The following is a 22,535-nucleotide window of genomic DNA, read 5'->3' as shown; positions in this document are numbered from 1 at the left end:
ACTATTAAGTAATATGAAATGGAAATTATGTAAATACCATATACATATTAATCGAAATAGAAATGGAATCGTATGAATTTCACATCCAATTTGGAATTGGATAGAAAACACAAGCCAAAATAGAGATGTTTTTTAAGGAGATTTTAATTAGGGATTTAAAAATCTTATAAATTTATTATAAATGCATAGAGATTGGAATTTAAAAAAAATCTATAGGGAAATGCAACATTTTTCCAAACAAAAACGACTCGAAGAGCAAATGTATACAAGTAGTATTGGTCCAACCCATTTGCAACTCATGATGAAACTCCCTTGTTTTCCTGACTAACACTTGGCGATCATGAGGAAGCGTTCGTTTTGGAAAACCCATTAACTTAGTCATGTTTACATTGGTCAAGAGCCCCAGACGAAGCCACTCGAAAATCACCACTCAAGTCGGTGTTCAAGGCAAGGCTCTGAACTTTGACAAGGATCCTCAACTTCGACTTGCAAAAAATGACACTTGGCATCGCGGTACTGCGATGAAGATGACGGTGATGCTGGTGATGATGGGGCGGCGTACTTGCCCCATGTGGCAAGGTTGCTCCCAGCGCTTCGATGCCAAGGTATCGATGTGAAAATGTTGCAAAACTGGTCGCGAGAGAGGTAAAAGCTCTCAGCTTCAGCTCCAGCTTCTTCTGTCCCTTAAGACTCGGCACCTTGCTCCGGGTTTACGAAATTTCTTCACTTTCGGTTTCGATTCGAACTGGGGGACTCGGATTCCGATTCCGATTCCGATTCGGATTCGGAATGGGAATCGGTTTCGGTTTCGGTTTCTACAGCGGCTGCGCGGCGGCAGCGACGTCGACGTTTGGCCGGGCTATTACCTATATGAGCTGGCGTTATCATCTGAGCGGCAGCATTTTCAACTCGCGACTGACAAGCAGCGGTCGCCGTCGCCGATCCGTTGTCGAGAGATCAGATCCGAGATCTGAACTTAAAGATCCCCAAACGATCCGTACCGATTCGAACCGTTCCGAACCGATCCCGTGATCCGTTTCGTGAGTGCATTTTTTTTCAATTTTTTTACGAGCTCCGGATCCTTTTTGTGTGCAGTGCCTTCAAGAATCGAATTGAAACAACCACATTTTTTGTTCGAGTGCCTTTGTGACGAGAATAACCCACGAGGATAAGCAGCTGGCATGGTAAAGAATCGCTTTTCTAATTGGACTCGAGTGCAAAGGATTACGGAAGAAACTCAAACACAAGCCCAATTAGGAGAAGAGACTATGGAACTTGAGGGAGATGCCAGCGAAAGTAAAAGTTATCCGACCCCTTGGGTGCCAAATAGATATCCCAAAACTTTGAAAAAATCCAAGTGCACGGAAAACAAATTAGGATATTTAAATGGGTGGATTATTGTGATACAAACGTTGCCAAAGGAAATTGTAACACAAATTAAAGGAATAATGAGGATGAATAGTATATGGTGCATATATTTCAGTATTATCCGAAAATTAGAATCGAAATCCCATAGTTTCTGTGCAAATGAACCTTTTTTTTTTTTGGGTGGGCACGCCTGCGCCTTGGCCCTTTGACCTTGTGACACGACCTCTGCTAATTGATGAGGGTTGTCCCGGGTTGGTCCAAACGAAAATTGATGCAGGACCCGGATTGCCTGGCAAATCCTGGCCCAGATTATTCATTTGCTGGCAGAAGACGGTCGGAAGCTGGCCCTCCTGTCTCCGGACATAATTTATTCATTATCGAAATTGATTCATAAATAATTTCGCATTCACATTTGCCCGCTGTTGTGGGGCGCAGTGGTGTGGGAAATTTAATTAACGGAGATTACGATTCTCGACTTTTTGGGAACAGAACAGGCAGCTGTGGCCAAAAACTTAGGGCCCCGTCCTCCCACCCGGCAACCCTTTTGGCATTCCGGAATCGCTTCCCGGCTGAACTTTTGCCTCGTTTTCTGGCCCCTTCATCTTCGAACTAAATTTACGTCTTTTCAGCGAGAGTGAAAGTTTTGCCGGCCCGTCTGTTTGTTTATATGTTGTTTTTTTGTTGCCGTTGCTGTTGCTATAGCCCGGGTTTTATTTGTTTGCCGTCTGCCGTTGTTGTCAATTGTTTAGCATCAATAACAAATATTTGTGGGCTATGCTAATGAACAGAAATCGAACGCCGGCCAAAGAAAGCGGTGACTGAAGAAGTGACCGCCCGCAAAAACGGTGACCAGTGACAGGTGGTCGATTGTGGGTCACATATAGATGAGATCGAATCCTGCTAGGCATTTAATATGAATGTGAAATAGATTAAATACCGATTTAAGACATAGTTCAATCTCTTAATACTCAATTGTCCAAATGGATAATTTTTAAATATTGCTAAATGAATCAATACTTTACATTCGAACTGCATTTCTAAGCCCAACTGTACATATGCGACCAAGTGGCTTAGTGACTCGAATACGGGGCTGAAAAAGCGATCCACAATGGAATTGAGTTGCAAGTGGTGGCCACATGCGGGTCACTTCACACGGTTCACAGACAATGGGCACCGGGGCAACTCCCCCACACCCTCTACACCTTCGACAAACAGACGCCCATGCCCAGCACACCATTACCAGCACCCCCTTTAATTGTTTGCCATTTCTTTTATAATGTATTTTCATTATGCGGCGCATAATTTCACTGCCAACATTTGTGACACCTACTCATCCCCACGAAGCGAACCTCACAGATACGCAGATACATGGAAATATAGAGATACACCCGGAGCCAAGTGAAAGTTACCTTTTCGGCGCGGCTCTTTTTTTATTTGTATTTTTTTGTATCTTCTTCTCCGTTTCGACCGCTTATGACATTTTAACGCCGCCGCTGGCCAAAAAGTAAAAAATAAAAAAAAAACCCAAAAAGCGAAAAGAAGTAACAACACATTTTGTGGCTCATTGTGGTAGTCGTATTCAATGCGCATCGCTGACCATTGAGGTGCACTTTTCCATTTCCAAAGATTGCTGATTGCCCGCATTATGCAATCCAGAAAGAGACGATGCGATCATGGCAAATGGCATAATAACTTGGCTATTACAGTTGGCTAGTGGTTAGATGACGCTGGTTTGGTTCTTTTGAAGTCGGATTTGTCATCTTAGGCAGTTGAGCAAGGTATTTGCTTAAGAGCTTTGCGTATATATGTGAGGTCAAGGGGAATTATCGAATTTAAATTCATAGCAAATGTATTAGAATTTAATAACTAAGACACTTAGGTTGAAAAACTAAATAGATACATTTAAGCTATTAGCGAAACATATAATGTGAGTAACCAAAATGATAGTTATATAAATACCAGTAATCTTCACCACAAACAGCACTTATCTAACTAAATCGTTTATAAAAAAAAGTCGCATTTACAAAATGCATGATTCATTGAGTAAACAATTCACTCATCTTCATGATACCTTCACCTCTTACGTAACGAAACCATCACTTTCTTATATAAGGGCATTCCAGCTTCGTCACCTTTTTGCGGTCGATCCGCGTGCCTTTTGCTACATTTATTGGCATTACAAGCGGCTAAATCGCGTGTTGTGCGTGGAATTTTGAAAGAAGCGCCGTTTTGATATCGCCTTTCTTTGGCCCGTTTTGATTGGCTTATTTGCTATTGTTGTTAAACATAAAACCAATTAAATACCCCCCCTTCATTCCCACTTGGCCAATGGTTATTTTCGGTTATTTCGGTGTTTCTGTTTCTGGCTTTTCAGTTGTTTGTTATTTGGTTACTTATTTAACTGACACAAAGTCGCCACTGCCACTCGCCTGCTGAATTATTGATGATCACGCTGAGCGGCGACATCCATAAGGAATGTAATGATGATGATCATAATGACGATGGTGGCAAGTCTGGCCGGGTTATGTTTTAATTAGAGCGTAATACGCCAACGTTTTCTGGGCAACCGCAATGCCAATTACACCGCGCAACAAACTTGGCCTTAATGGATTAATTAGCGCCTCCGCCGTTGGCCAAAAAATAATTGATGAGAAATGTTTTATGGCTCTCGAGTATTTAGCAATGTATTTGAGGCTTAGTTGGGATAATTATTATTTAGGTTATAAAATAGTTAGCTATTAAATGTTGTGTGCAATAATACTTTTAGTTATATGACGACACTCTATAGCATTTCTATGTGTCATGTAAAATTTGGCAATAAAATTGTTAAGCGATTGTCAAAGTTCAACTATTAAATTCAAATGTAAATGTTATTTTCCTACTTTAAGTTTTATTATCCAACCCAACCTTGCTGCACAGTGTTTTCCGAGAGTCAAGTAAATCGAGGCGGGTCGTAGGTTTGCAAATTAGCGCATATAATGGTTACATACTTGGGCATGGGGTTGGCATTAGGGTGACCCACACACACACACACTGTCACCAGCTCACGGAAAACGACACCTGGCTGAAATGGCGAGCGAATTGAGGACCTGTGAGCTGCGGCCTGTGACCCGTGACCTCTGACAAGCCTTGACAAGTTGCCGGCGGCCAAAAAGGTCACTGAGACAGCTAACAAATGGGTAGTGGTTAAAAGGGGTTGAGGCCGGATGGCTGAGATGGCTGAGATGGCCGAGATGGATGGCAACTGGAGACACTTTGTGCGGATGCACAATGAATATTACGATGACGGTTAGCCGACTAACCCGTCATATTACAACTCTTTCTGTTGCAATCATTTGTTACATTTATGAAAAAAAAAATTGGCACGAGATAAAGTTACTTCAACACGCTGAAGTTTAGATACCCTTTCAGTTATAAGATACTTTTGTGGCGTTTATAAACTCAGTAAGAAACATTTAAGGCTTGCGAATCTTATGTTCTTTATAGTTATAAATATTTACAATGGTTTTATACTCTTAACACAATAATTAATAGAATTTATTCATTTGCAATTTGTAAGCTAACGATGGACAACATTTTTTGCGAGTTTTGTAAATTTGATTTGATCTGAGTTATGTTTTTTTTGTGGCTGACTCCCTTGAGGAGATTAAGTTCCGGTCCAATCGCTCGGGGCCAGCTATATTCCCGCCAGATGCTATCTTGACAAATGACTGACCCACATTTACCACTCCTTCTGCCCGCAGATGCTGCTCCGCCTGACTTTGCTGACCGCCTGCTGCCTCTGTGCCGCCCAGGCGGTGTTGCACGGCAAGGATGTTAAGCGCCGCGAGGCAGGATTCGACACATACGGTCCGCCGCCACGCCCTGCCCCCCAGTACGGCCCACCGCCCCAGCAGCAGCACGTGCCCCACCGGGAATACGGCGTGCCGCAGCAGATTCCCTTCAGGGAGTACGGTCCGCCGGCCATCAAATACGGCCCACCCAAGCTGAACTTCCTGGGAGGTGGCGGAGGAGGCGGTGGTGGCGGTAGCTCGCTGCACGAGCAGATCAAGACCCACTTCGGAGTGCCCAAGCCCTTCTACGGACCCCCTCACATTCAGCACAAGCCGGCACCACAGTACGGTCCACCACCACCGAAGCCCGCACCACAGTACGGTCCACCCCCGCAGCCTGCCCCACAGTATGGTCCACCACCACCGAAGCCGGCGCCTCAGTACGGTCCCCCACCACCACAGTACGGTCCACCGCCGCCACAGAAGATCCAGCACCGCCCGGCTCCACAATACGGACCACCGAAGCTTCAGTACGGTCCTCCACCACCACCACAGCTGCTGCCCTCGCCCCATGCCGCACCACTCTTCAAGCCCGCCCACCAGCCAGCCACCTCGTACGGACCACCTGCCTCCGGACCGCTGAATCTGCCGCCCAAGCAGATCTTCGATGCCCCGCCACCGAACTACGGACCACCACCACTGCCCGTGTCCCTGCCCGGCAACGGAAATGGACCAGCCACCACGATTATCCTGACCGGCGGACACTCCAGGCCAAGTGGACCCAGTGGGCCCGGACCAGTGAAGCAGGTGCAGATCCAGATCGACTCCTCGGGACACACACACAGTGTTAGCGGATCCCAGGCTCCCTTCCACACGGCCTGCGATGGCTGGAAACCGATCCCGGCGCCAGTGGGAGCCTACGTGGAGCAGAACCACATCGAAACGCAGGGTGGCTATAGCCAAGTAGCCCAAGGACATGGTGGATCCTCCTTTGGAACGCAGTACAGCTTGGGCGGTGGCACCACTGGAAGCGGCAGTGGTGGCAGCATTATCGACGGACTCACAGACGAACAGCTTGTGGCAGTGGCCCTTCAGGGTGGCGGCGATGGAGCCAATGTGATCACCGGACCAGGAGGCAACTCCATTGAAGCGGAAGCCTTGCAGGTGAGTTGGAGCCCAGCCCAGGGCTAGCTCCTTACCTCTATCTTATCTTATTTTAACACCACTCTATTCACAGGCCGCCATTGGTTCTCTGGATGATTCGTATTCCAAGCCTCCTTCAGATTCCTTCGCTCCAGGTTCTGTGCACGCCCAGAAGTACCAGACTATCGGACACTCCGGACCTCCACCACCACCACCAAGTGGTAACTACGGACCTCCACCACCACCTCCAAGTGGTAACTATGGACCTCCTCCACCACCACCCAGTGGAAACTACGGACCTCCACCACCACCCAGTGGAAACTACGGACCTCCACCACCACCCAGTGGAAACTATGGACCGCCGCCACCACCAAGTGGCAATTACGGACCTCCACCACCCCAGTTTGCAGCCCTCACCAGTAGCAGCAGCCACGCACACTCGCAATCGCAATCCAATGTGAACATTCAGTATGGAGCACCATCCGGCAATCCCCAGCCCTTCCCGCAGCACGGCGCCGGTCAGCCCAACAAGCCGGTGGCCTATCGTCCACCCGTGCCCGCCGGTCTCCTGGAGTCCATTGGAGCCACCGTTCAGCATCTGGACCAGTTTGGAGTAAAGCCACAGCAGCAACCGCAGACTTATATTCCCCCAGCTGCCAATGAGATTCCCGTTTCCGGATCAGCGCCACAGCCACTGCCTTCTCCACAGGCCCTGTACCAGCCACCACCCCCACCATCTGCGCCCCAATTAAGCCTGCAGCAGCAGCTGCCTGCCCCACAGCCTGGTCCCGCCTTCGTCCACCAGAAGCAGTTCGGACCACCGGGACCACCACCACCACCGGAGCCCCAGTACCTGCCACCACCACCACCAGTGGCCAATGTGCGACCCCTGGGACCACCACCACCACCAACTCAGCAGTACCTGCCCGCCGCTCCATCCGGACCACTCTTCTACCAGCAGCAACAGCAGCAGCAGCACCACCACTCGGAGAACAGCTACAGCGCCTCGCAGTTCCACTCCCAAGGACTTCCATTGCCGCTGCAGGCTCCCCGCTTCAATCTGCAGCAGGTGCAGCAGCAGCAGCCTATCATCGTGCACGATTGCGGTCACGGTCCGAATCTGGTGAGCAGCAATGGCTACCAGGTGCAGCAGCAACAGCAACTGCAGCAGCAACAGCAGTTGGTGCAGCAGCACTTTGGCAGCGTTTCCGCCGCATCCGCCGGTGCCTACAACGCCATCTCGCAGAGCATCCCAGTGGCGGAGCAGCACACCCAGCAATTGGTCACCGGGCCGGCGGACAGCTATGGTCCACCGCCATCTGGAAATGACCTGGACTACGATCACACCGGATATGCATCGCAAAAGAACTCCGTTGCAGCACTGCCCGATGGTACCGATCCCCACCAGCTGCCCGGTTTGGATGGACTCGATGTTCTGTCCGCCCAGAAGTCGCAGAGCATCCAGCTGAACGGACAGCAGCCGACGCAGAACTTCCAGGTGCAGTTCGGCGGATCCCTGAACAATGCTCCTGGTGTCGCCCACAGCGATGCCAATCACGAGGAGATCCTGTCGCAGGGTTTGCTGCAGTCCATCCTCACGGCCATCGAGCAGCCCAACCAGCAGCAGCAGCAGCAGCAGAACCTTCCCCAGAACCACAAGGCCCAAAGCCGCTCCGATGAGCACAATGATCACGAACACGATCTGGACCAGGAGCAGGCCAATGGCGAGGAGAAGGACGAGGAGCAGGAGCAGTCGCTCAGCTCCTCGAATCGCGTGGAGGTGCGCGTCCTGCCGGAGAATCCGGACAACGAGGAGGAGACCCCCGCCGAAGTCAAGGAGATCGAACCGATCGTGGTCAACGAGGAGGAGGCCAAGCATTAGTCAGTCACTAGTTAGCATCGAACTCATCAGCGCCGCTTGAACCTATTTATTGCTGCCTCATCATCATCAACTAAGAGCTAAGAGCTATGAGCTGAGAGCTTAGAGCTCCATCTGTCCCCCAGTTGCCATAAAGTGAAAGTCCAGGGGACAGGGGGGCATCCATTAAAACAAACAAAGAAAGAAGAAAAAAAAACAACAAACGCACACACACAAAGAGAACCAAGAAGCTAACATGCGGATCGACGAGGGGATGCCCCGCCGCGTGAAAAGTGCCTTTTCATGCTCGCAGCTCGTGTATAAAAGTTATTTAAAATAAATAATTAATTTATTATAGCATTGTATTGTATTTTATGCTTTAAACAATAAATAAATATGTATGTATACAGAGAAAAAGCGCTGTGTTACTCGCAGAGGAAAGCCGCCGGCGACTGCAAGTCATCCAAAATCGCAAGTTGGATGCGTCAGTCAATGGCATGCAAAAAGGCGAAAAACTGCATGACGACCCAAGGCAAATGAACTGGGTGGCCGGATAAGGGGGCGGGGCTGTCTTCGAAAAGCCGACAAAGAGCTAAGCAAACAACACTTACAAGTACAAGTGTTACCAAAATAATTAAGTCGCAGTGATTCGGAAATTATAATACCTTGCAGCTCATTTGCTTCGACTAATTCTTGAAAATTAAGGAAAATGGTTTCGTGTCTTTCTATTAAAGCTTCTGTATTATTTAAAGCGTCCATTCGCAAGCCAATAAATGTTAACTTATTTACCAGGCACAATAATCGGTTAGTGTATTTTATGAATATTTATTGTCTGACACCAAATTTATCGCTGCTTTTTTTTTATTTTCTTTCCCTATCACCGAAAGTTTAATTAATAATTTTTCGACTTTTTGGCCAGAATTTTAAAGGGTTGCGAGCACAAGTTTTCTCAGGCTCAATTCCAATTCCTCTTCCAATTCTATTTCAATGCAATGACATCCGCATCCGTATCCGTATCCGGATCCCCATTCGCATTCGCATTCGCAGAGCAATGGACTGCCCGCCAAAGAGCAACAAGAAACAATAAAAGACATTAAATTAATTAAATTAGCCATAAACAAAGCGAAAGGTGATTAATTAACTAGAAATTTATACCGTTATATAACCGAGGGAAAAAGGCATGAAAGACGTGCCCGGCTTCTGGGGCCGAGCTCCGCCCAGTGGGTGGTTGGGTGGAGCTGGGTGGGTTAGGTGCTGAAGCTCTCGCCGCTTTATTTACCCATTCATTAATATTTGGTTGCTTCAGTTTGGGCCTCGACATGGACTCGCCTTGCTACTGATTTCGTTTCGTTCACCTACACTGAGCGAAAAAACTAGCAAATCATACGGAAACGTTGCCGAAAACAACATTTGGATAAAAAAGAACATAAAAAGTTAGGCATTCAAAACAAAATGAATATAATATGAATAATAAAAATTGAAATGTTTTATTTTTGCTCTGCATATTCCGACTTCTACTTCATTTTTGCCCCATTTGCGTTCCACGTAGCCGCTACCTTTGTTTGCCGAGGCGTCGAAGGGAACTTGCGGACGGAAGGCTCGTCAGACGGACAGAATGACGAACGGACTGACGGACAGATGGAGGCCAATGGGTAGTTCATGGACGGAAAGGGCGGGGAATATCGGAGGAAGGAGTTGGTGATGGTCCGCTGGCAGGGCTTTCATTCAGTTTGCGCACTTTTAATTAATGTTATTAAAAAGTCAAAATGAGCAGCACCTAGATGGGCTTTGTTGAAGTGCGGAGGCCCTATTTTTCGTGGAATCGCAGGAGCAATTGCATGCAATTCAAACGAATAAAGTATTTTTGGCGAAAGGTAAGACCCGGATTTACAACCATTTTAATTACTCTATTCTCCGGCTTACTACAATTTTGTGTGGCAATTAATATTATTAATAAAAAGAAATACTCTAGTCAACAGCATGATTACCAGGTACCCATGCGCCCAAACAAACGCCATATATCGTTCTTACGTACAAAATACATAATGTTCATCCTTAGTTTCGTTTAATAACGAGCTCAACGAGGTATGGCATTATCGAATTTATGATTTCTAGGTGGCTTCTTCAATCACAATATAACTAAAGAAGGAAATACAGATACATAAATAACATTTTTGTGCAGATAATAACCAATTCTAATGATCCCTATGATTTTTTGGGAGCCCAGGGTAAAATAAATTTTTTGTAATTTTTCGCATTTTTTATAAGGGGTAACATCATCAAATTTTTCAAAAAATGCAAAAAAATTAAAATTTTAAAGTTGGAATCCAGAAAGATTAGAAATTAAATACCGAGCTCAACGAGGTATGACATTCCATTTTTGGACTATTATTTCCAATTTTATAGAGAAAAAACTGAATATTTTTATGCGGAAAATGAGAAAAAAGACTTTTACCAAAATGTGGATTTCTTGGATGCCGTCTTTAATCACAACTTGGCTAAAAATGACCACACAGCTAAAAGAATAACATTTTTGTGCAGATAATAACCAATTCTAATAATCCCTATGATTTTTTGGGAGCCCAGGGTAAAATAAATTTTTTGTAATTTTTCGCATTTTTTATAAGGGGTAACATCATCAAATTTTTCAAAAAATGCCAAAAAATAAATATTTTAAAGTTGAAATCCAGACAGATTGGAAATTAAATACCGAGTTCAACGAGGTATGACATTCCATTTTTGGACTATTATTTCCAATTTTGTGGAGAAAAAACTGAATATTTTTATGCGGAAAATGAGAAAAAGACTTTTACCAAAATGTTGATTTCTTGGATGCCGTCTTTAATCACAACTTGGCTAAAAATGACCACGCAGCTAAAAGAATAACATTTTTGTGCAGATAATAACCAATTATAATGATCCCTATGATTTTTTGGGAGCCTAGGGTAAAATAAATTTGATGTAATTTTTCAAATTTTTCAAAAAATCCCTATGATTTTTTTATAAATGTTCTGACCAATTTTCGCATTTTTTAATAGAATTCCATATTGGCAGCAAAATATCTATTGTCATAGCCAAAACCTTTAAGTGCATTTTGTATATGCATTTTCACGGACTGCAATACGAGTTACGTGCATTCCGACTGCCCAGAACCACAAATTAAGGCTTGTAGACTCACCCATCCGAATGGCCAACGTCCGAATAATTCTTTTAAGCCAGCAGGGACGCTTTTCTGAAACACTATAAATCGAAATTCAGGAGGACCCAAGTGGACAAGTTGTTGCATTTGCTGTGGCTTCGCTCGATTCTCACTTATTTCCATTAACTTTCGCAATTTGACTTTCGTCATGGCCATTGCCATTCGGCGGAGCCAATGCCTGATCGGCTGCCAATTGTGTAAATTTGTCATTTCAGTCAGCGAAAACGCGAAAAATGTAATTTCCAGCAACAATTGGGGGAAAGTGGTATTTTGATTAATCGTCGATTTGCATGCGAATGCGGAAATCCAGCAAAAGTCCAGCCAAGAAAATCAATTCATATAAAAAGGAGCAAATTAAAATAAACTTTTATAATACTCTTACTAATTGTTTAAATACATATATGCACACTTAGCTCAAAATTATTGAAAAAAAGTAAAGAAAAGTAACGAATTTTTTTCATGTTTTAAGAGGCAACCCAAATCTTTAGAGATATTGAAAAGCTTAAAAAGGAATCTTATATTTTGTACCTGGTTAAAAGTTTCATTATGCTGTCACTGAACCCCTAGTTCTAGGGTATACCAACAACTTCCTGCAAAACGAAACTATAAAGAGTGCGGGGAAACCAGACTGAACGAGTGGTAAAATAAAAATAAATATAAATATAAAAAGAACTACAGCGGGCATAAAATGGAAGAGTCCTGAAAATGGTGTTGATTTTTCAGCATTTTATTGTTGTGTTTTTTGTACACTCTCCTTTACTCGTGATTCTTATTTACCATGCGGTGTTTTCGATGGGGCGGCCGTCCTGTTTACACGGCGTATACGCAATACGCATTACGTATACGCAGAACGCATATGAGCGGTAGCTGCAAAATGCGGGTATCGGTGAGCGGAATGTTTTTGTTGTTGGTCCTGCACTTAGGTATTTACCCAGTGCCCATGCATTGGCCCCTTTTACGAGTATCTGCAAGCCGCGGATCGGTTTCTTGGCCACTTTTTATTTTTTTTGGTAAGAGTGGTGTGAGAGGGGATGCCTATGGCAATCGGGCAAATGGCCCGCCTACTTTTTTCGAGTGCTGGGTGTTTGTTTGCTCTGGTCACGCAGAAATGGGGCGACCCTAATTACAGTTAATTGGTGCCTGCTGAGGGGTGGGGGTCTCCAACGCTCGGTGGGCGGAGGGAGTTTCCCAAGCTGATGGGCCAAAGCTTATACGCACTGCGCGACAGGGCAAAAATACACAATTTTCCACTTTGTACTAATCAAGAACTCATTATCCTTCATTATGCTTTTCAAGTTGCCGTGTCGGCGTCGTCCTTCCGCCATCCTCACCCAGTTCTCCCCCATCCTAATGTCGCCGGCGCAGCTGCAATTGCAATGCGTCGACGCCGGAGACGTGAACCTTGCGCCACACACAGAGGAAAAAAATTAGTCACCACAATCCGATCGGTTATTCAATTTGCTAAGTACCTTTGCAAATGAAATGGAAATTCTTACTGATATTTGACACAAGTATGTGCCACTTTTCAATCACCATATTGTTAAGGGCTATCAAAGAGGCTTTCATGCTGATTTTATAGATGTCTTCGTACATTTCTCCTTGTGCACCCTCTCCATATTATCCTTTAGCCGGCTCCACGGGAACCATCATTCATGTGGTCGGTCACTCTGGTTTGGCTTGGTTTGTTCTGCTCCGCTTGGCGAATGGGAGTCCGCAACTGCTGAGCTTAAATTATGCACAATTTTATAAATGCCACGGCAAATGTCGACACAAATACACCAGGCTGATGGCCAGAGGAAAAATTGTGGTTGAGGGGGGTCAAAGAACGCAGCACGAGGGGCACACATGAGCACTTAGCCAGGACGTGACTGCGGTCAGCATAAATAACAGGTCAAGGCGTTAGCTGCGCTAAAGAACAAGGAGCTTGCAGCTAAACAAGGAGACTCCAGCTCATGTGGACCCTTTGACCGATTACACCACTTCTCCAGGGAAGTGGATGTGCCATATTTTCTGCCAGTCTCCGACATTTATTGAGAAAGAAATATTAAAATAGTTTAAAATGCACCAAGGCAGTTCGAAAATCAAATTTCCCATCTGAGTTCCATTATCTTAAATTTAAGGTTGATAGAAAAGACATATATAAGTGAAAATAAGTCATTGTGAAAATAAAATCGAGTTGTCTGCTTTTATAATAGCCACTTATCTTTTACGATGCAAAACTAATAGCTAATTAAGCTCTAATGCCAGTTTGTGGTACTGATAATTCATAATTTGCAAGGCTTGCCTTTTCCGATGCATATTTTTCACCAGTTTGATTGCATGCTCATTAAAATATATAGTTTTATATGAAAATTCTCCTCTATCAGCTACATAAATCTATAGCTTTGTTATACCCTTTAAAATATACCACACAAACGTCACATAACTACTTTAAGTACCTCGACCGCATAGCATCAATAACTAGGGTTACATGGCGTAAGTGCTGCCCGAGGCAAGGACCTCGCCGAGTCCTTATGCTGACCCACTGCGGCGCCGTGTCAATGTGCCTTTAATGAACGCATTTATGCCAAATGGCTCTCGCCGAGGAGGGCAAAAAAAAGAAGGAAATATTCTCCCCAGCAGGACACTGGGAGGCTTCGAAGGAGCGAAATGAAAAGCGCTAATAAAGTGCACTTGTCGCCGCGAAAAAGGCGAACAGCAACAACTAATGGCCATTGGCCAGCAACGCCACCATCCTCCTGGCCGCCCATTCTTTTCTGTCTTGTAAGGGAGAGGGGGCGTGGCACTGCCTTGTTTACTGCTGGCCAAAAAACAAGGACACAGGGAGGGAAAGCGTTTCTAATTTCAGTCTGTGGCGCATAAATCTTGACTCCTGGCAAAAGGAAGCCAGTCAGGCAGCCAAGCAAACAGCCAGCCAGGATATCTCCCCATTGTCCACCCACTGCAGTTGGTTAAAATTATTGTTATTGCTGCGAGTGTTTGTTAAAATTTTTGCAATTAAGTTTCAATCCCGGCAGCCAAGGCGTCCATTACAAACCGTTTAGTTGGCCATTCGATGGAGCAGGTCGGGCCATCCTCCCCAGCCTCGCTCCTCTGTGCCCAGCACCACCTCCCCGATTCCCAAGATGAGTGGAGCTCATGCATTTATTCATTTCATTTTGCTTAAGTGACCTTTTGGCCCGGCTAGCGCGTGACCTTTGACCGGGGGGGCCCCAGGTGAGAATGGGTGGGCGGTAGGGTGGGTGTGATGTTTAATGACTGCACGTAGTCGCATGTGTGAAATGTGTGTTTGTGAGCCTGGCACACTTCATTAAATGCGCATATAATTTGCAACTCGCACTGAACTTCGAACCCGCTTTTAATTGCCCACAGGTCAGAAGGGCACAGTGGAAAAAGAAGTGCGATCAGATTGCAAATGGCTAGTAGATTGGAATCACTACGCCCAAATGATGTTTAACAATGTTTAAGCTATAAAAAAGGGAAACTGAAACCCCAAAGTACTGGCTAAAAATGGGAATTGTTTTTAAAATAAGTATTTGAAAAACGCATTCCTTTTCCACCTCTCTTTGTTTTTAAATCATATTGGCTTTCTATGAAGTGCACCTGTTTTCTGCTTTTGCCTCTTATTTGATTTAGATTTTTGTAAGGATATCTGCCTGCATTCACAGCTTCTTTGAGCAGATTTATCTTGGCAGCCTAGCTTAATTCCAAATCAATTTTACCTGAGTTACTTTGACGACTGAGCACTGCTGTAATTAATTAAAGTTGTCCTTCGAAGAAAATCTCTCTGGACAAACAGACTTCCGTCCCACGGTGCAAAAAGCCACCTTTCCTTGCTGCCATCATACCCAACCATTACTTTGATCCCCGGGGGCTTTCGTATTCGCCCCGTTGGCCATTTTGTAGTTTGTTTTATTGCAATTGCATTACAAAGTCGCAGCTGCTGACAAGTTAGGTGAAGTGCGGGGCAAGGGGATTCGGCGCCCAAAATGTTATTCATAGCCGAAGCGGAACAAACGCTTATTACACCTTTTAATTGGGAATTTATGGCAGACTTGAGTGGATGAACGGATGGGCGAATGGGTGGGCAAGCGGTTAATTTACAGCTGGGGCGGACAATAAGTGGGTATCCCTTGTATGCCTTTGTTTACCACCCACCACCCACCGCCTGCCACGCCCACCTGCCGACTGTGAATTTATGTTGGCCGCCTTACACCTCGAAGGATAAGCAAATAATCCCCTTATAATTAGCAGCAAAAAAACGTTGACAACAAGCCGAAAGCCCAAGGACAACAACAGGCCGCCAAGTGGTTAATGTTGAGCAAATTATTAAATTTTTTTGGAAGGGGCGGAGACCGTTCAAGTGGGCGGCGGGGTCAGTGAAGGGGGGTGGGCGAGGCCTAGGCCATAAAAAGATTAAGCAGGCGAGCGGCGTGTTAATTTATGGCCAACAAATATGCTCGACAAAACGTTTAAGCAAGCCTCCTCCTTGTAGCGCTGCAAAAAAGGACTCGCCACCAAAAGCCAAGGCCGCATGTCCTTTGTGTGGGGTCAAAAGTGGGCGGTGGCTGGGCGGCTGGGTTCAGTTCAGTGGCAGGTGGCCGCCGCCGCTTAGACCCGCTTAAAAAGTTGTAAAATTTGTTAAAATACTTGAGCGCGTCGAATAAAGAAAGCATGCGAAAAATTAAACGAGCGTAAATAATATAAAAAGCAGCGACAAATGGACAATGTTTGGGAATGGCAGCATATTCCTAGGCTGGAAGGACTAAACAGATACCAGCTGCACGGGACAAGTTCAGTGGGAATATTTGAAGGAAGGGACATCTTTGTTCCACTTGATCCAGAAAGGTTGGCTAAGAAACAAAACGCCAAGGAGGTAAGGATGAGTAGGCGGTAAGTTTGGGATTAAAGACGTCAATGTACTTAATGCAAATAATTGAGGAGGCTGTTCTTGGAATACTTTGGTACCCTTTTCTGATTTGTCCAATCTACAGCGTGATCGAGTTTGAAAGCTTTGAAGGAGTTTCAATCCCTGTAACCGCTATATGACATAGTATCCCATTTTAGTATTTGGCCAAGATCCTCTCTGTAAAACCACAGGATTTTGCCTTTAGTCCGATTAATGGCCAATTAAGTTTTTGCAGGCCTCTTTGGAGAGTGAGGTCCTTTGCACTCCTCGGCAGAACTTGACTTATCCCGAGTAATGGGACATTTTGCCGGTTACTGGCGCAATCTGATGGCTTTCAGCCGGCACGGCACTGAACAGAATCCAATCAAAATGAGCTGCACAAAGCCGGAGCTGCATTATCCGATGTCGCTGGCATTGTTTGGCCGGATGTCCAGTGCCCCTGCACTTTTAAAGGACGGACGTTAAGGTCCTTAATGAAAACTGTCAGACAATGACAACGATTTCAATCGCGCCAGCTCGCCGCTGCCAGTGCCGTGCCGGCATCCATTGATCTGGGATATAATTATTAATATTTCATATAGGAAACAGTCTCCGGTTCTGTCTCATTATAAAAACATTTAATAAAATTGCGATTAAATTCGCAAATAAAAGTGGCGAAGTGGGCGGGCGAATAACGTTCAACTAATTAAGTTAATATGCCGAGACAGAGGGGAGTCGTAATTTATGGCCATTTGCATTTACATCGATTTCTGGAGGATTGGTCGGGCTGCATTGGATTGGACGTGGACGCGGTCATGGAGTTAAGGCTTCTTTCATGTCCACGTCCACGTCCATGATTCAAAAGTGTCGTGCATTATGCAAATTAATTTAACTATAAAAAACAAGGCAATATGCAAAAGTCCCGCAAAAATGTAAAGCGAAATGAATGAAAATAAAGGGAAAACCTCACCAGCGGCCGAAGTCAAATAAAACGGAAAAAACTGCAGTGCAATCATATCTGACACTGCGAAATTAAATCAAATAAAACATTCAATGCGACCACAGACAGAGACAGATACAAACGGGTGAAAGAGAAAAAGAGAGAGAGCGACGCAGAACTGTTGGCAATCGAAGCCGTCTAGTAAATTAAATATTAATTACAATAAATTAAAATGGAGTGGACACAATCGGATTTCAACGAACGAGTTTTCAAACAAAGCGGCGCGACTTTAAATGGGTAGAAAAGTTTTACATTCAACAACTAAGCTTACAAATATGTTGTTTTAAGTGAGAATATTTTAAATATCGAATCCTGTTATATTGTTCGATGCAGAAGAGTTTTTAAGCAAAGGTACACACAATTTGGGTATTTTTTGTTGCGGACATCTGTTGAATTTGCAACAACCTTTTACTTAAATACTTACTTCCTTTCTTCCTTAACCATTTTCCTCTTTACGTTTTCCTCAAAGTCCACTTTGGCCATATTTTCAAAGTTTTTTTTCCATTTTCGTGCCGGGCGCTAATCGATTTGGTCGCAATTTTAACACCTGGCCCAGACGGCCATAACTTAATTGCCTAGTTGACATCATTTTATGCATGCACACACACACACACACATGCACATTTGCACACGTGGCATACACGATAGCCGTGTACTTTTAATTGCACATCATCAACAGCTGGATGGAAAAAATGGCGTATGCATAAATTATATGCATTTTTCATATTATATTTTTTCCGCACTCTAATTCTGGGCGAATTCGTTTGGATGTGTCAACAAATTTGTGAGCTATCAAATTAAAGGCTGGCGAATGACGAATGGAATTCCGCTTCCCAATTGGACCGGAAATGGCCACAAAACGGTCACAAAGTGTTCACATCTGGGTGGCAGGACCATTGTTCTGAATTTCCAAATGAAAAAACAACGTTTGAGTTTTTTTTTTTTGTTTTTTACACTTTTATTGAATTCATATTTGGTTTTTCTGATCGAATCTCTCGTCTTTCGGCTCAAATTGCATGGTTTTCACTGTATGTCTGTGTCTGTGTGAATGTGATGGTGTGTGTGTGTGTGTGTGTGGTGAGTAGGCATGTGTGTGAGTGTGGCCTGGTAATTAGCTTCCTTAATTTGATCTTAGACCTATGCAATTTAATCCGTAACTCTTGTTCCACGTGATGGTAGGATGCCATTCTCTTACCCTTTTTCGTAATTATAGTTATTATGAATTGTAATATTTCAAAGTGTCCCGTTTCAAATGGAACAACACACATATTTTCCATTGAATTCGGCATTTTTCTTATTTAACCACATTAAAATTGTTTGCTTTTGACGCCATTGTTTATGCTTAAAATTGTATTTAACATATTTACTTTAAAATTGTTTTTGCACTTCACGCACTTTCTGTTTACGTTTTCCTTTAATTAACTCTACCGCAAAAACAAAACACGCGGAAAAACAATAAAAAAAGAAAAACGAACAAATAAAAAACAACACAAAGAAAGGGGGAACAACGATAAAAAGAGCTTCATAAAATTAATATACACATATCGAACAAACATAATACGCGTAACGGGGTCAACACATTTTTAATTATCGCTTATCATTTACATATTTATATCGGTTTCATTCAATTACAATATACCATATATTCATAGGTTTAGCATCTGCAACATGGACTTTATTTCACCTTATTTTATACATAGAAATTGTTGTCGTTTCGATTTGTTTCATTTTTATTGCACCTTTGCTATGCGCTTTTTATCTATTTCGGTTTGATATTGAATTACATTCAATTTGCTTATAAACATTTAAACACTTGTTTTTTGTTTTGTTGAGTTTTGCTTAGACTAGTGCATGCGGATAGATGGAGAGGAAAATCAAAATACTGACAGATACATTTACAAATACATCAACATTAAATGCGCTTGCAGCTCCCCCAGCAAAGGGAATTGCATCTTGAATTCTGGTTGGGATGATGCTGATATTGATCCTTGGGCTTGTTGCCCTTTGGAAGGAGCTCTTTGCCTTTCGGCTGCCCAAATCTCGCATTCACATTCAACACTTTTATTCCGAAGATTTCCGGGACTTCTTCTCGACTTTAATGGGATTTCTTCAATTTTTTGGTCTTTATTTGGGGTGTCTTCCATTTACTTTTAATTTGCTAAACGTCATCACATTCATAAAATATATCATTTTGGTTTTCGTTCTATTTCCCATCCGTATCTTTATTATAGTTATGCATACTAAGTGGTACCATCATATTCATATTCATATCCATATATTTACGCTTAGTATGGAGAGTATTCTGCATATTATCTTTCGTTTTTGTTTTGTTTCATTTGGAGCGAAAACGTATGAGAAGTATCCAGTGCCTGGCTCACCAGATCTCTAGGGGCTGGGATTGGGATAGGGTTAGACCCTTACTCTGGGGTGGGATCGCGGATCTGCTTCTGCTTCTGCTTCTGTCTCTGATGCAGTATGGTTTTTCTTCAGTGTATCTCTATCTTTCCACTAGCTTGGCTTAAAATTACAGTTACTGTGTGTCTGTGACTGGGTTTTTCTGCTTTTTCTGCATTTTCTTCATTTTCATCAATTTTGTGGAGAGAGTCAGTTAGAGAGTTTTAGAGAAATAGAGAGAGATAGAGATAGATAGAGAGAGACACTTAAATACTCGAGTTGAATTAGCAATACGCTTTACTGGATAGTTGGTTAGTTCTCTATGTCAATATCTGCTCTCAATGGCATTTGGTTTTATCCATTCGTTTCGTTTTGTCAACATACAACAATAATTAATATCGCTTAAGCCCTAAACACATCAAAATGCCCTATATATAGGTAGAGATTATTCTGATCTGATATATGGGGAGTAGCCAAAAAAAAAACAAAAAAAATATCCATAGACTAATTATGCTGACTTGTTTAATATGTACACATTTAATTCAACAATCCATTGCTAATCTTAGCTAATCTGCCATCCGTTTTAGCTATTTTTCGGTTGCTCCACTCATTTTGCTTACATTTTACTATAGTCTTGAACTTATGCTAGTTATAAAAAAAAATTCATTATCTTTATCGTACTTAGACTTGCCGCAAATCGCACGGGGTTCTCCATCGAAACTTCCACTTGCCGTTTATTTATTTATATGTTTAGACACCTATAGCTTATTCTTGTACTAGAGAATGTGGTTTGTGTGTGTAAAAGTTGTTACCAACCGAAAAAAGTTAAGTAGATGAGAATTCATACACTCGCCGTTTCCGATTACCAGTTACTTATCAATGGAAGAGAAATCTCGTGTCAGTGGCTCTATTTACAAGGTGTGTTAGTTATTTTTACCTGCCCCCATAAACACGCCCATCACCATTACGAAAATCATCTGCTTACCTCTGCTATTTCGTTAGATCTCATACGTTCTATCTCAATATTTCTCTTGGGGTCCAATCTTGTTCCGTTCTTACCCCGCTGCATTAGCTATCTTTGGTTAGTTTTAGAAAAGTCTGATAAATATGTTGTGTTTTTCCGCGGACCAAGTCTGGCTACTTAATTTAGTGATAACAGGATAAGCTCCAGCCCGCTCACAAAGTCCGGTGGCGGTGGAGAAAGAGGCCCACAGGTGGGACGAGAGAGCAGGACCGAACCGGACACTGGAAACCGGAAACCAAGGGCCGGCAGCTGGAAAACCAGGGAATCAAGGAACAGGGGCGGGTGGTGAGCGCAAGAGAGGGCATCCTAAAATGCGATTCCTGTTGGCAATTCGTCAGCGTTTCCGGTTCTCGATCCGCTAAAGAGCTATGTGCCGGGCACCGGGCTCCACTCGACTACTCTGCGGCGAAGATCCTGCGACTCCTTCACCTCCACCTGCAGATCCTGGCAGTTCCGGTTGCTTCGTTGTCCTAGTGCCTTTTTCTCGGCGAAGGTGCTTGTTTGGTGGACGGTCCTGCAGCCGGGGGGCGTGGCCGGGACGAGGCTGGAGCAGCTGGCCACCAGCTGGAGGAGCATCAGTGTGCTGCATGTGAGCAGGACCAGCGGCAGCAGGACCGGCGGCTGGGACGCCGTGGAGTTACCGTTGTTGCCCGTATGCATTGCCGCCGGATGCTCGCCTGGAACGAAACGGAAACGGAAACGGAAATGATCAATGGACGGTATATGACGGTTAGCGGAACAGTGACACATACAACTATAAGCGCTCATGCCCTTGACTAAAAAAATATTACACTCTGCTTATAAAATTATTAAACTAACTGACACTGAAACATTAAGTTTACACATCCTCAAAATGTATTATTTCTCCCCAAGAATTCTTTTTATTTTATATGGTTTTACTATAAATAAATATTTACTTTCTGTAAAAATCTCACTGCCAAATGATTAACTCGCATGCAACCCAATCTGCTCGCCAAGTGAGCACATAAATCTCCACGAAAATGTTATTCAAATAGTTGAAAAACAATCAACAGCCCGGATGCGATGGAAATCGCCGCAGACCAATAAAGTCAGCACAAGAAGTTAATTTGGAAGTGGACTTGCAGTGCAGTAAAGGCGAAAACCCATTTCGCAGACTCAGATCCACTAAAATACATTGATTCCCAAGGAGACGAGCCGAGTGAAGTGGAGTGGAGAGAAATGGAATGTAGATGGGGATTTTGGGCCTGCAGCTGTATCTGCATCTGCTGCTGGTGATGCTACTGCTGCTTCTGCTTTTGGAATTGACCCCCCCTCTGGAAAATCCAGAAGCTTTATTGCCTATTAACTTAATTGCCGGCAATAAAAACGCCAAGACTGGCTAAAAAAAGGCGAGTGGCGGCAACAAAAAACAAGAGCCGCATTCAAAAACTGCCCAACTACTTGGCGGCACTCGACTAGATGGGTGTTTTTTTTTTTCCTGGCAGCTGAAAGGTGGTTCGGGTGGTTTGGGTGGATTGGGTGGCAGTGGGTGGCTGGAGGCCCAGATGGCAGATAGGGAGCCATAAATTTTGGCATGAAATGCGCGAGAGTCTTTCGTCGTGGCGGATACTATAGCACCATAGCTTCTGTAGCTTCTGCAGCTTCAATTATCATGCATCGTTCGTCCTTTACGAGTTCGTTGATGCCCATCATGAGCTGTTACTTAAGAGTCCGTCTGTGTCTGTGTCTGTGGCTGTCTCGGTGTTTGTGTCTATGTCTACCACTGTCTCAGTGTGCGTGCGAGCGCACAAATGTGTGTGACTGGGTCGCACTGTGGAGCTAATAGACCTAGTGAAAGAACTTTCTCCCCCAGCAGAATACTGATTATGGCGCAGGCAATAAAACTATGAAGATCAGTTCAAAAAAT

The 22,535-nt window shown here is 44.1% G+C and overlaps 2 protein-coding genes across 5 annotated transcripts in view; one reads left to right on the top strand and one right to left on the bottom strand.

Annotated features, from left to right (window-relative positions):
- The first annotated feature begins 867 nt into the window (after positions 1 to 867).
- On the top strand, positions 868 to 8,392 carry LOC6725946 (trithorax group protein osa). Its single transcript, XM_039296950.1, has 3 exons — positions 868 to 1,184; positions 5,112 to 6,305; positions 6,379 to 8,392. Exons 1-3 carry the CDS (start codon positions 1,182 to 1,184, stop codon positions 8,164 to 8,166), a joined length of 2,985 nt encoding a protein of 994 aa, XP_039152884.1. The 5' UTR covers positions 868 to 1,181; the 3' UTR covers positions 8,167 to 8,392.
- A 9,763-nt stretch (positions 8,393 to 18,155) lies between these two features.
- LOC6725945 (zwei Ig domain protein zig-8) overlaps positions 18,156 to 22,535 on the bottom strand; it is a 139,072-nt gene continuing 134,692 nt past the window's right edge. For 3 of the 4 annotated variants that reach the window (XM_016173902.3, XM_016173901.3, XM_016173899.3), the window contains one exon: positions 18,156 to 21,324. In XM_016173902.3, the coding sequence (XP_016039297.1) occupies positions 21,014 to 21,324 (311 nt within the window). In that variant the 3' untranslated portion in view covers positions 18,156 to 21,013. The remainder of the gene's footprint in view (positions 21,325 to 22,535) is intronic. The other variant, XM_016173900.3, reaches the window with a different exon arrangement.

This window comes from Drosophila simulans, chromosome X, assembly GCF_016746395.2.
Source record: "Drosophila simulans strain w501 chromosome X, Prin_Dsim_3.1, whole genome shotgun sequence".
NCBI classification, from domain to species: Eukaryota; Metazoa; Arthropoda; class Insecta; order Diptera; family Drosophilidae; genus Drosophila; species Drosophila simulans.
Note: the sequence above shows the minus strand (reverse complement) of the source record. Positions and strands in the feature narration are given on the sequence as shown.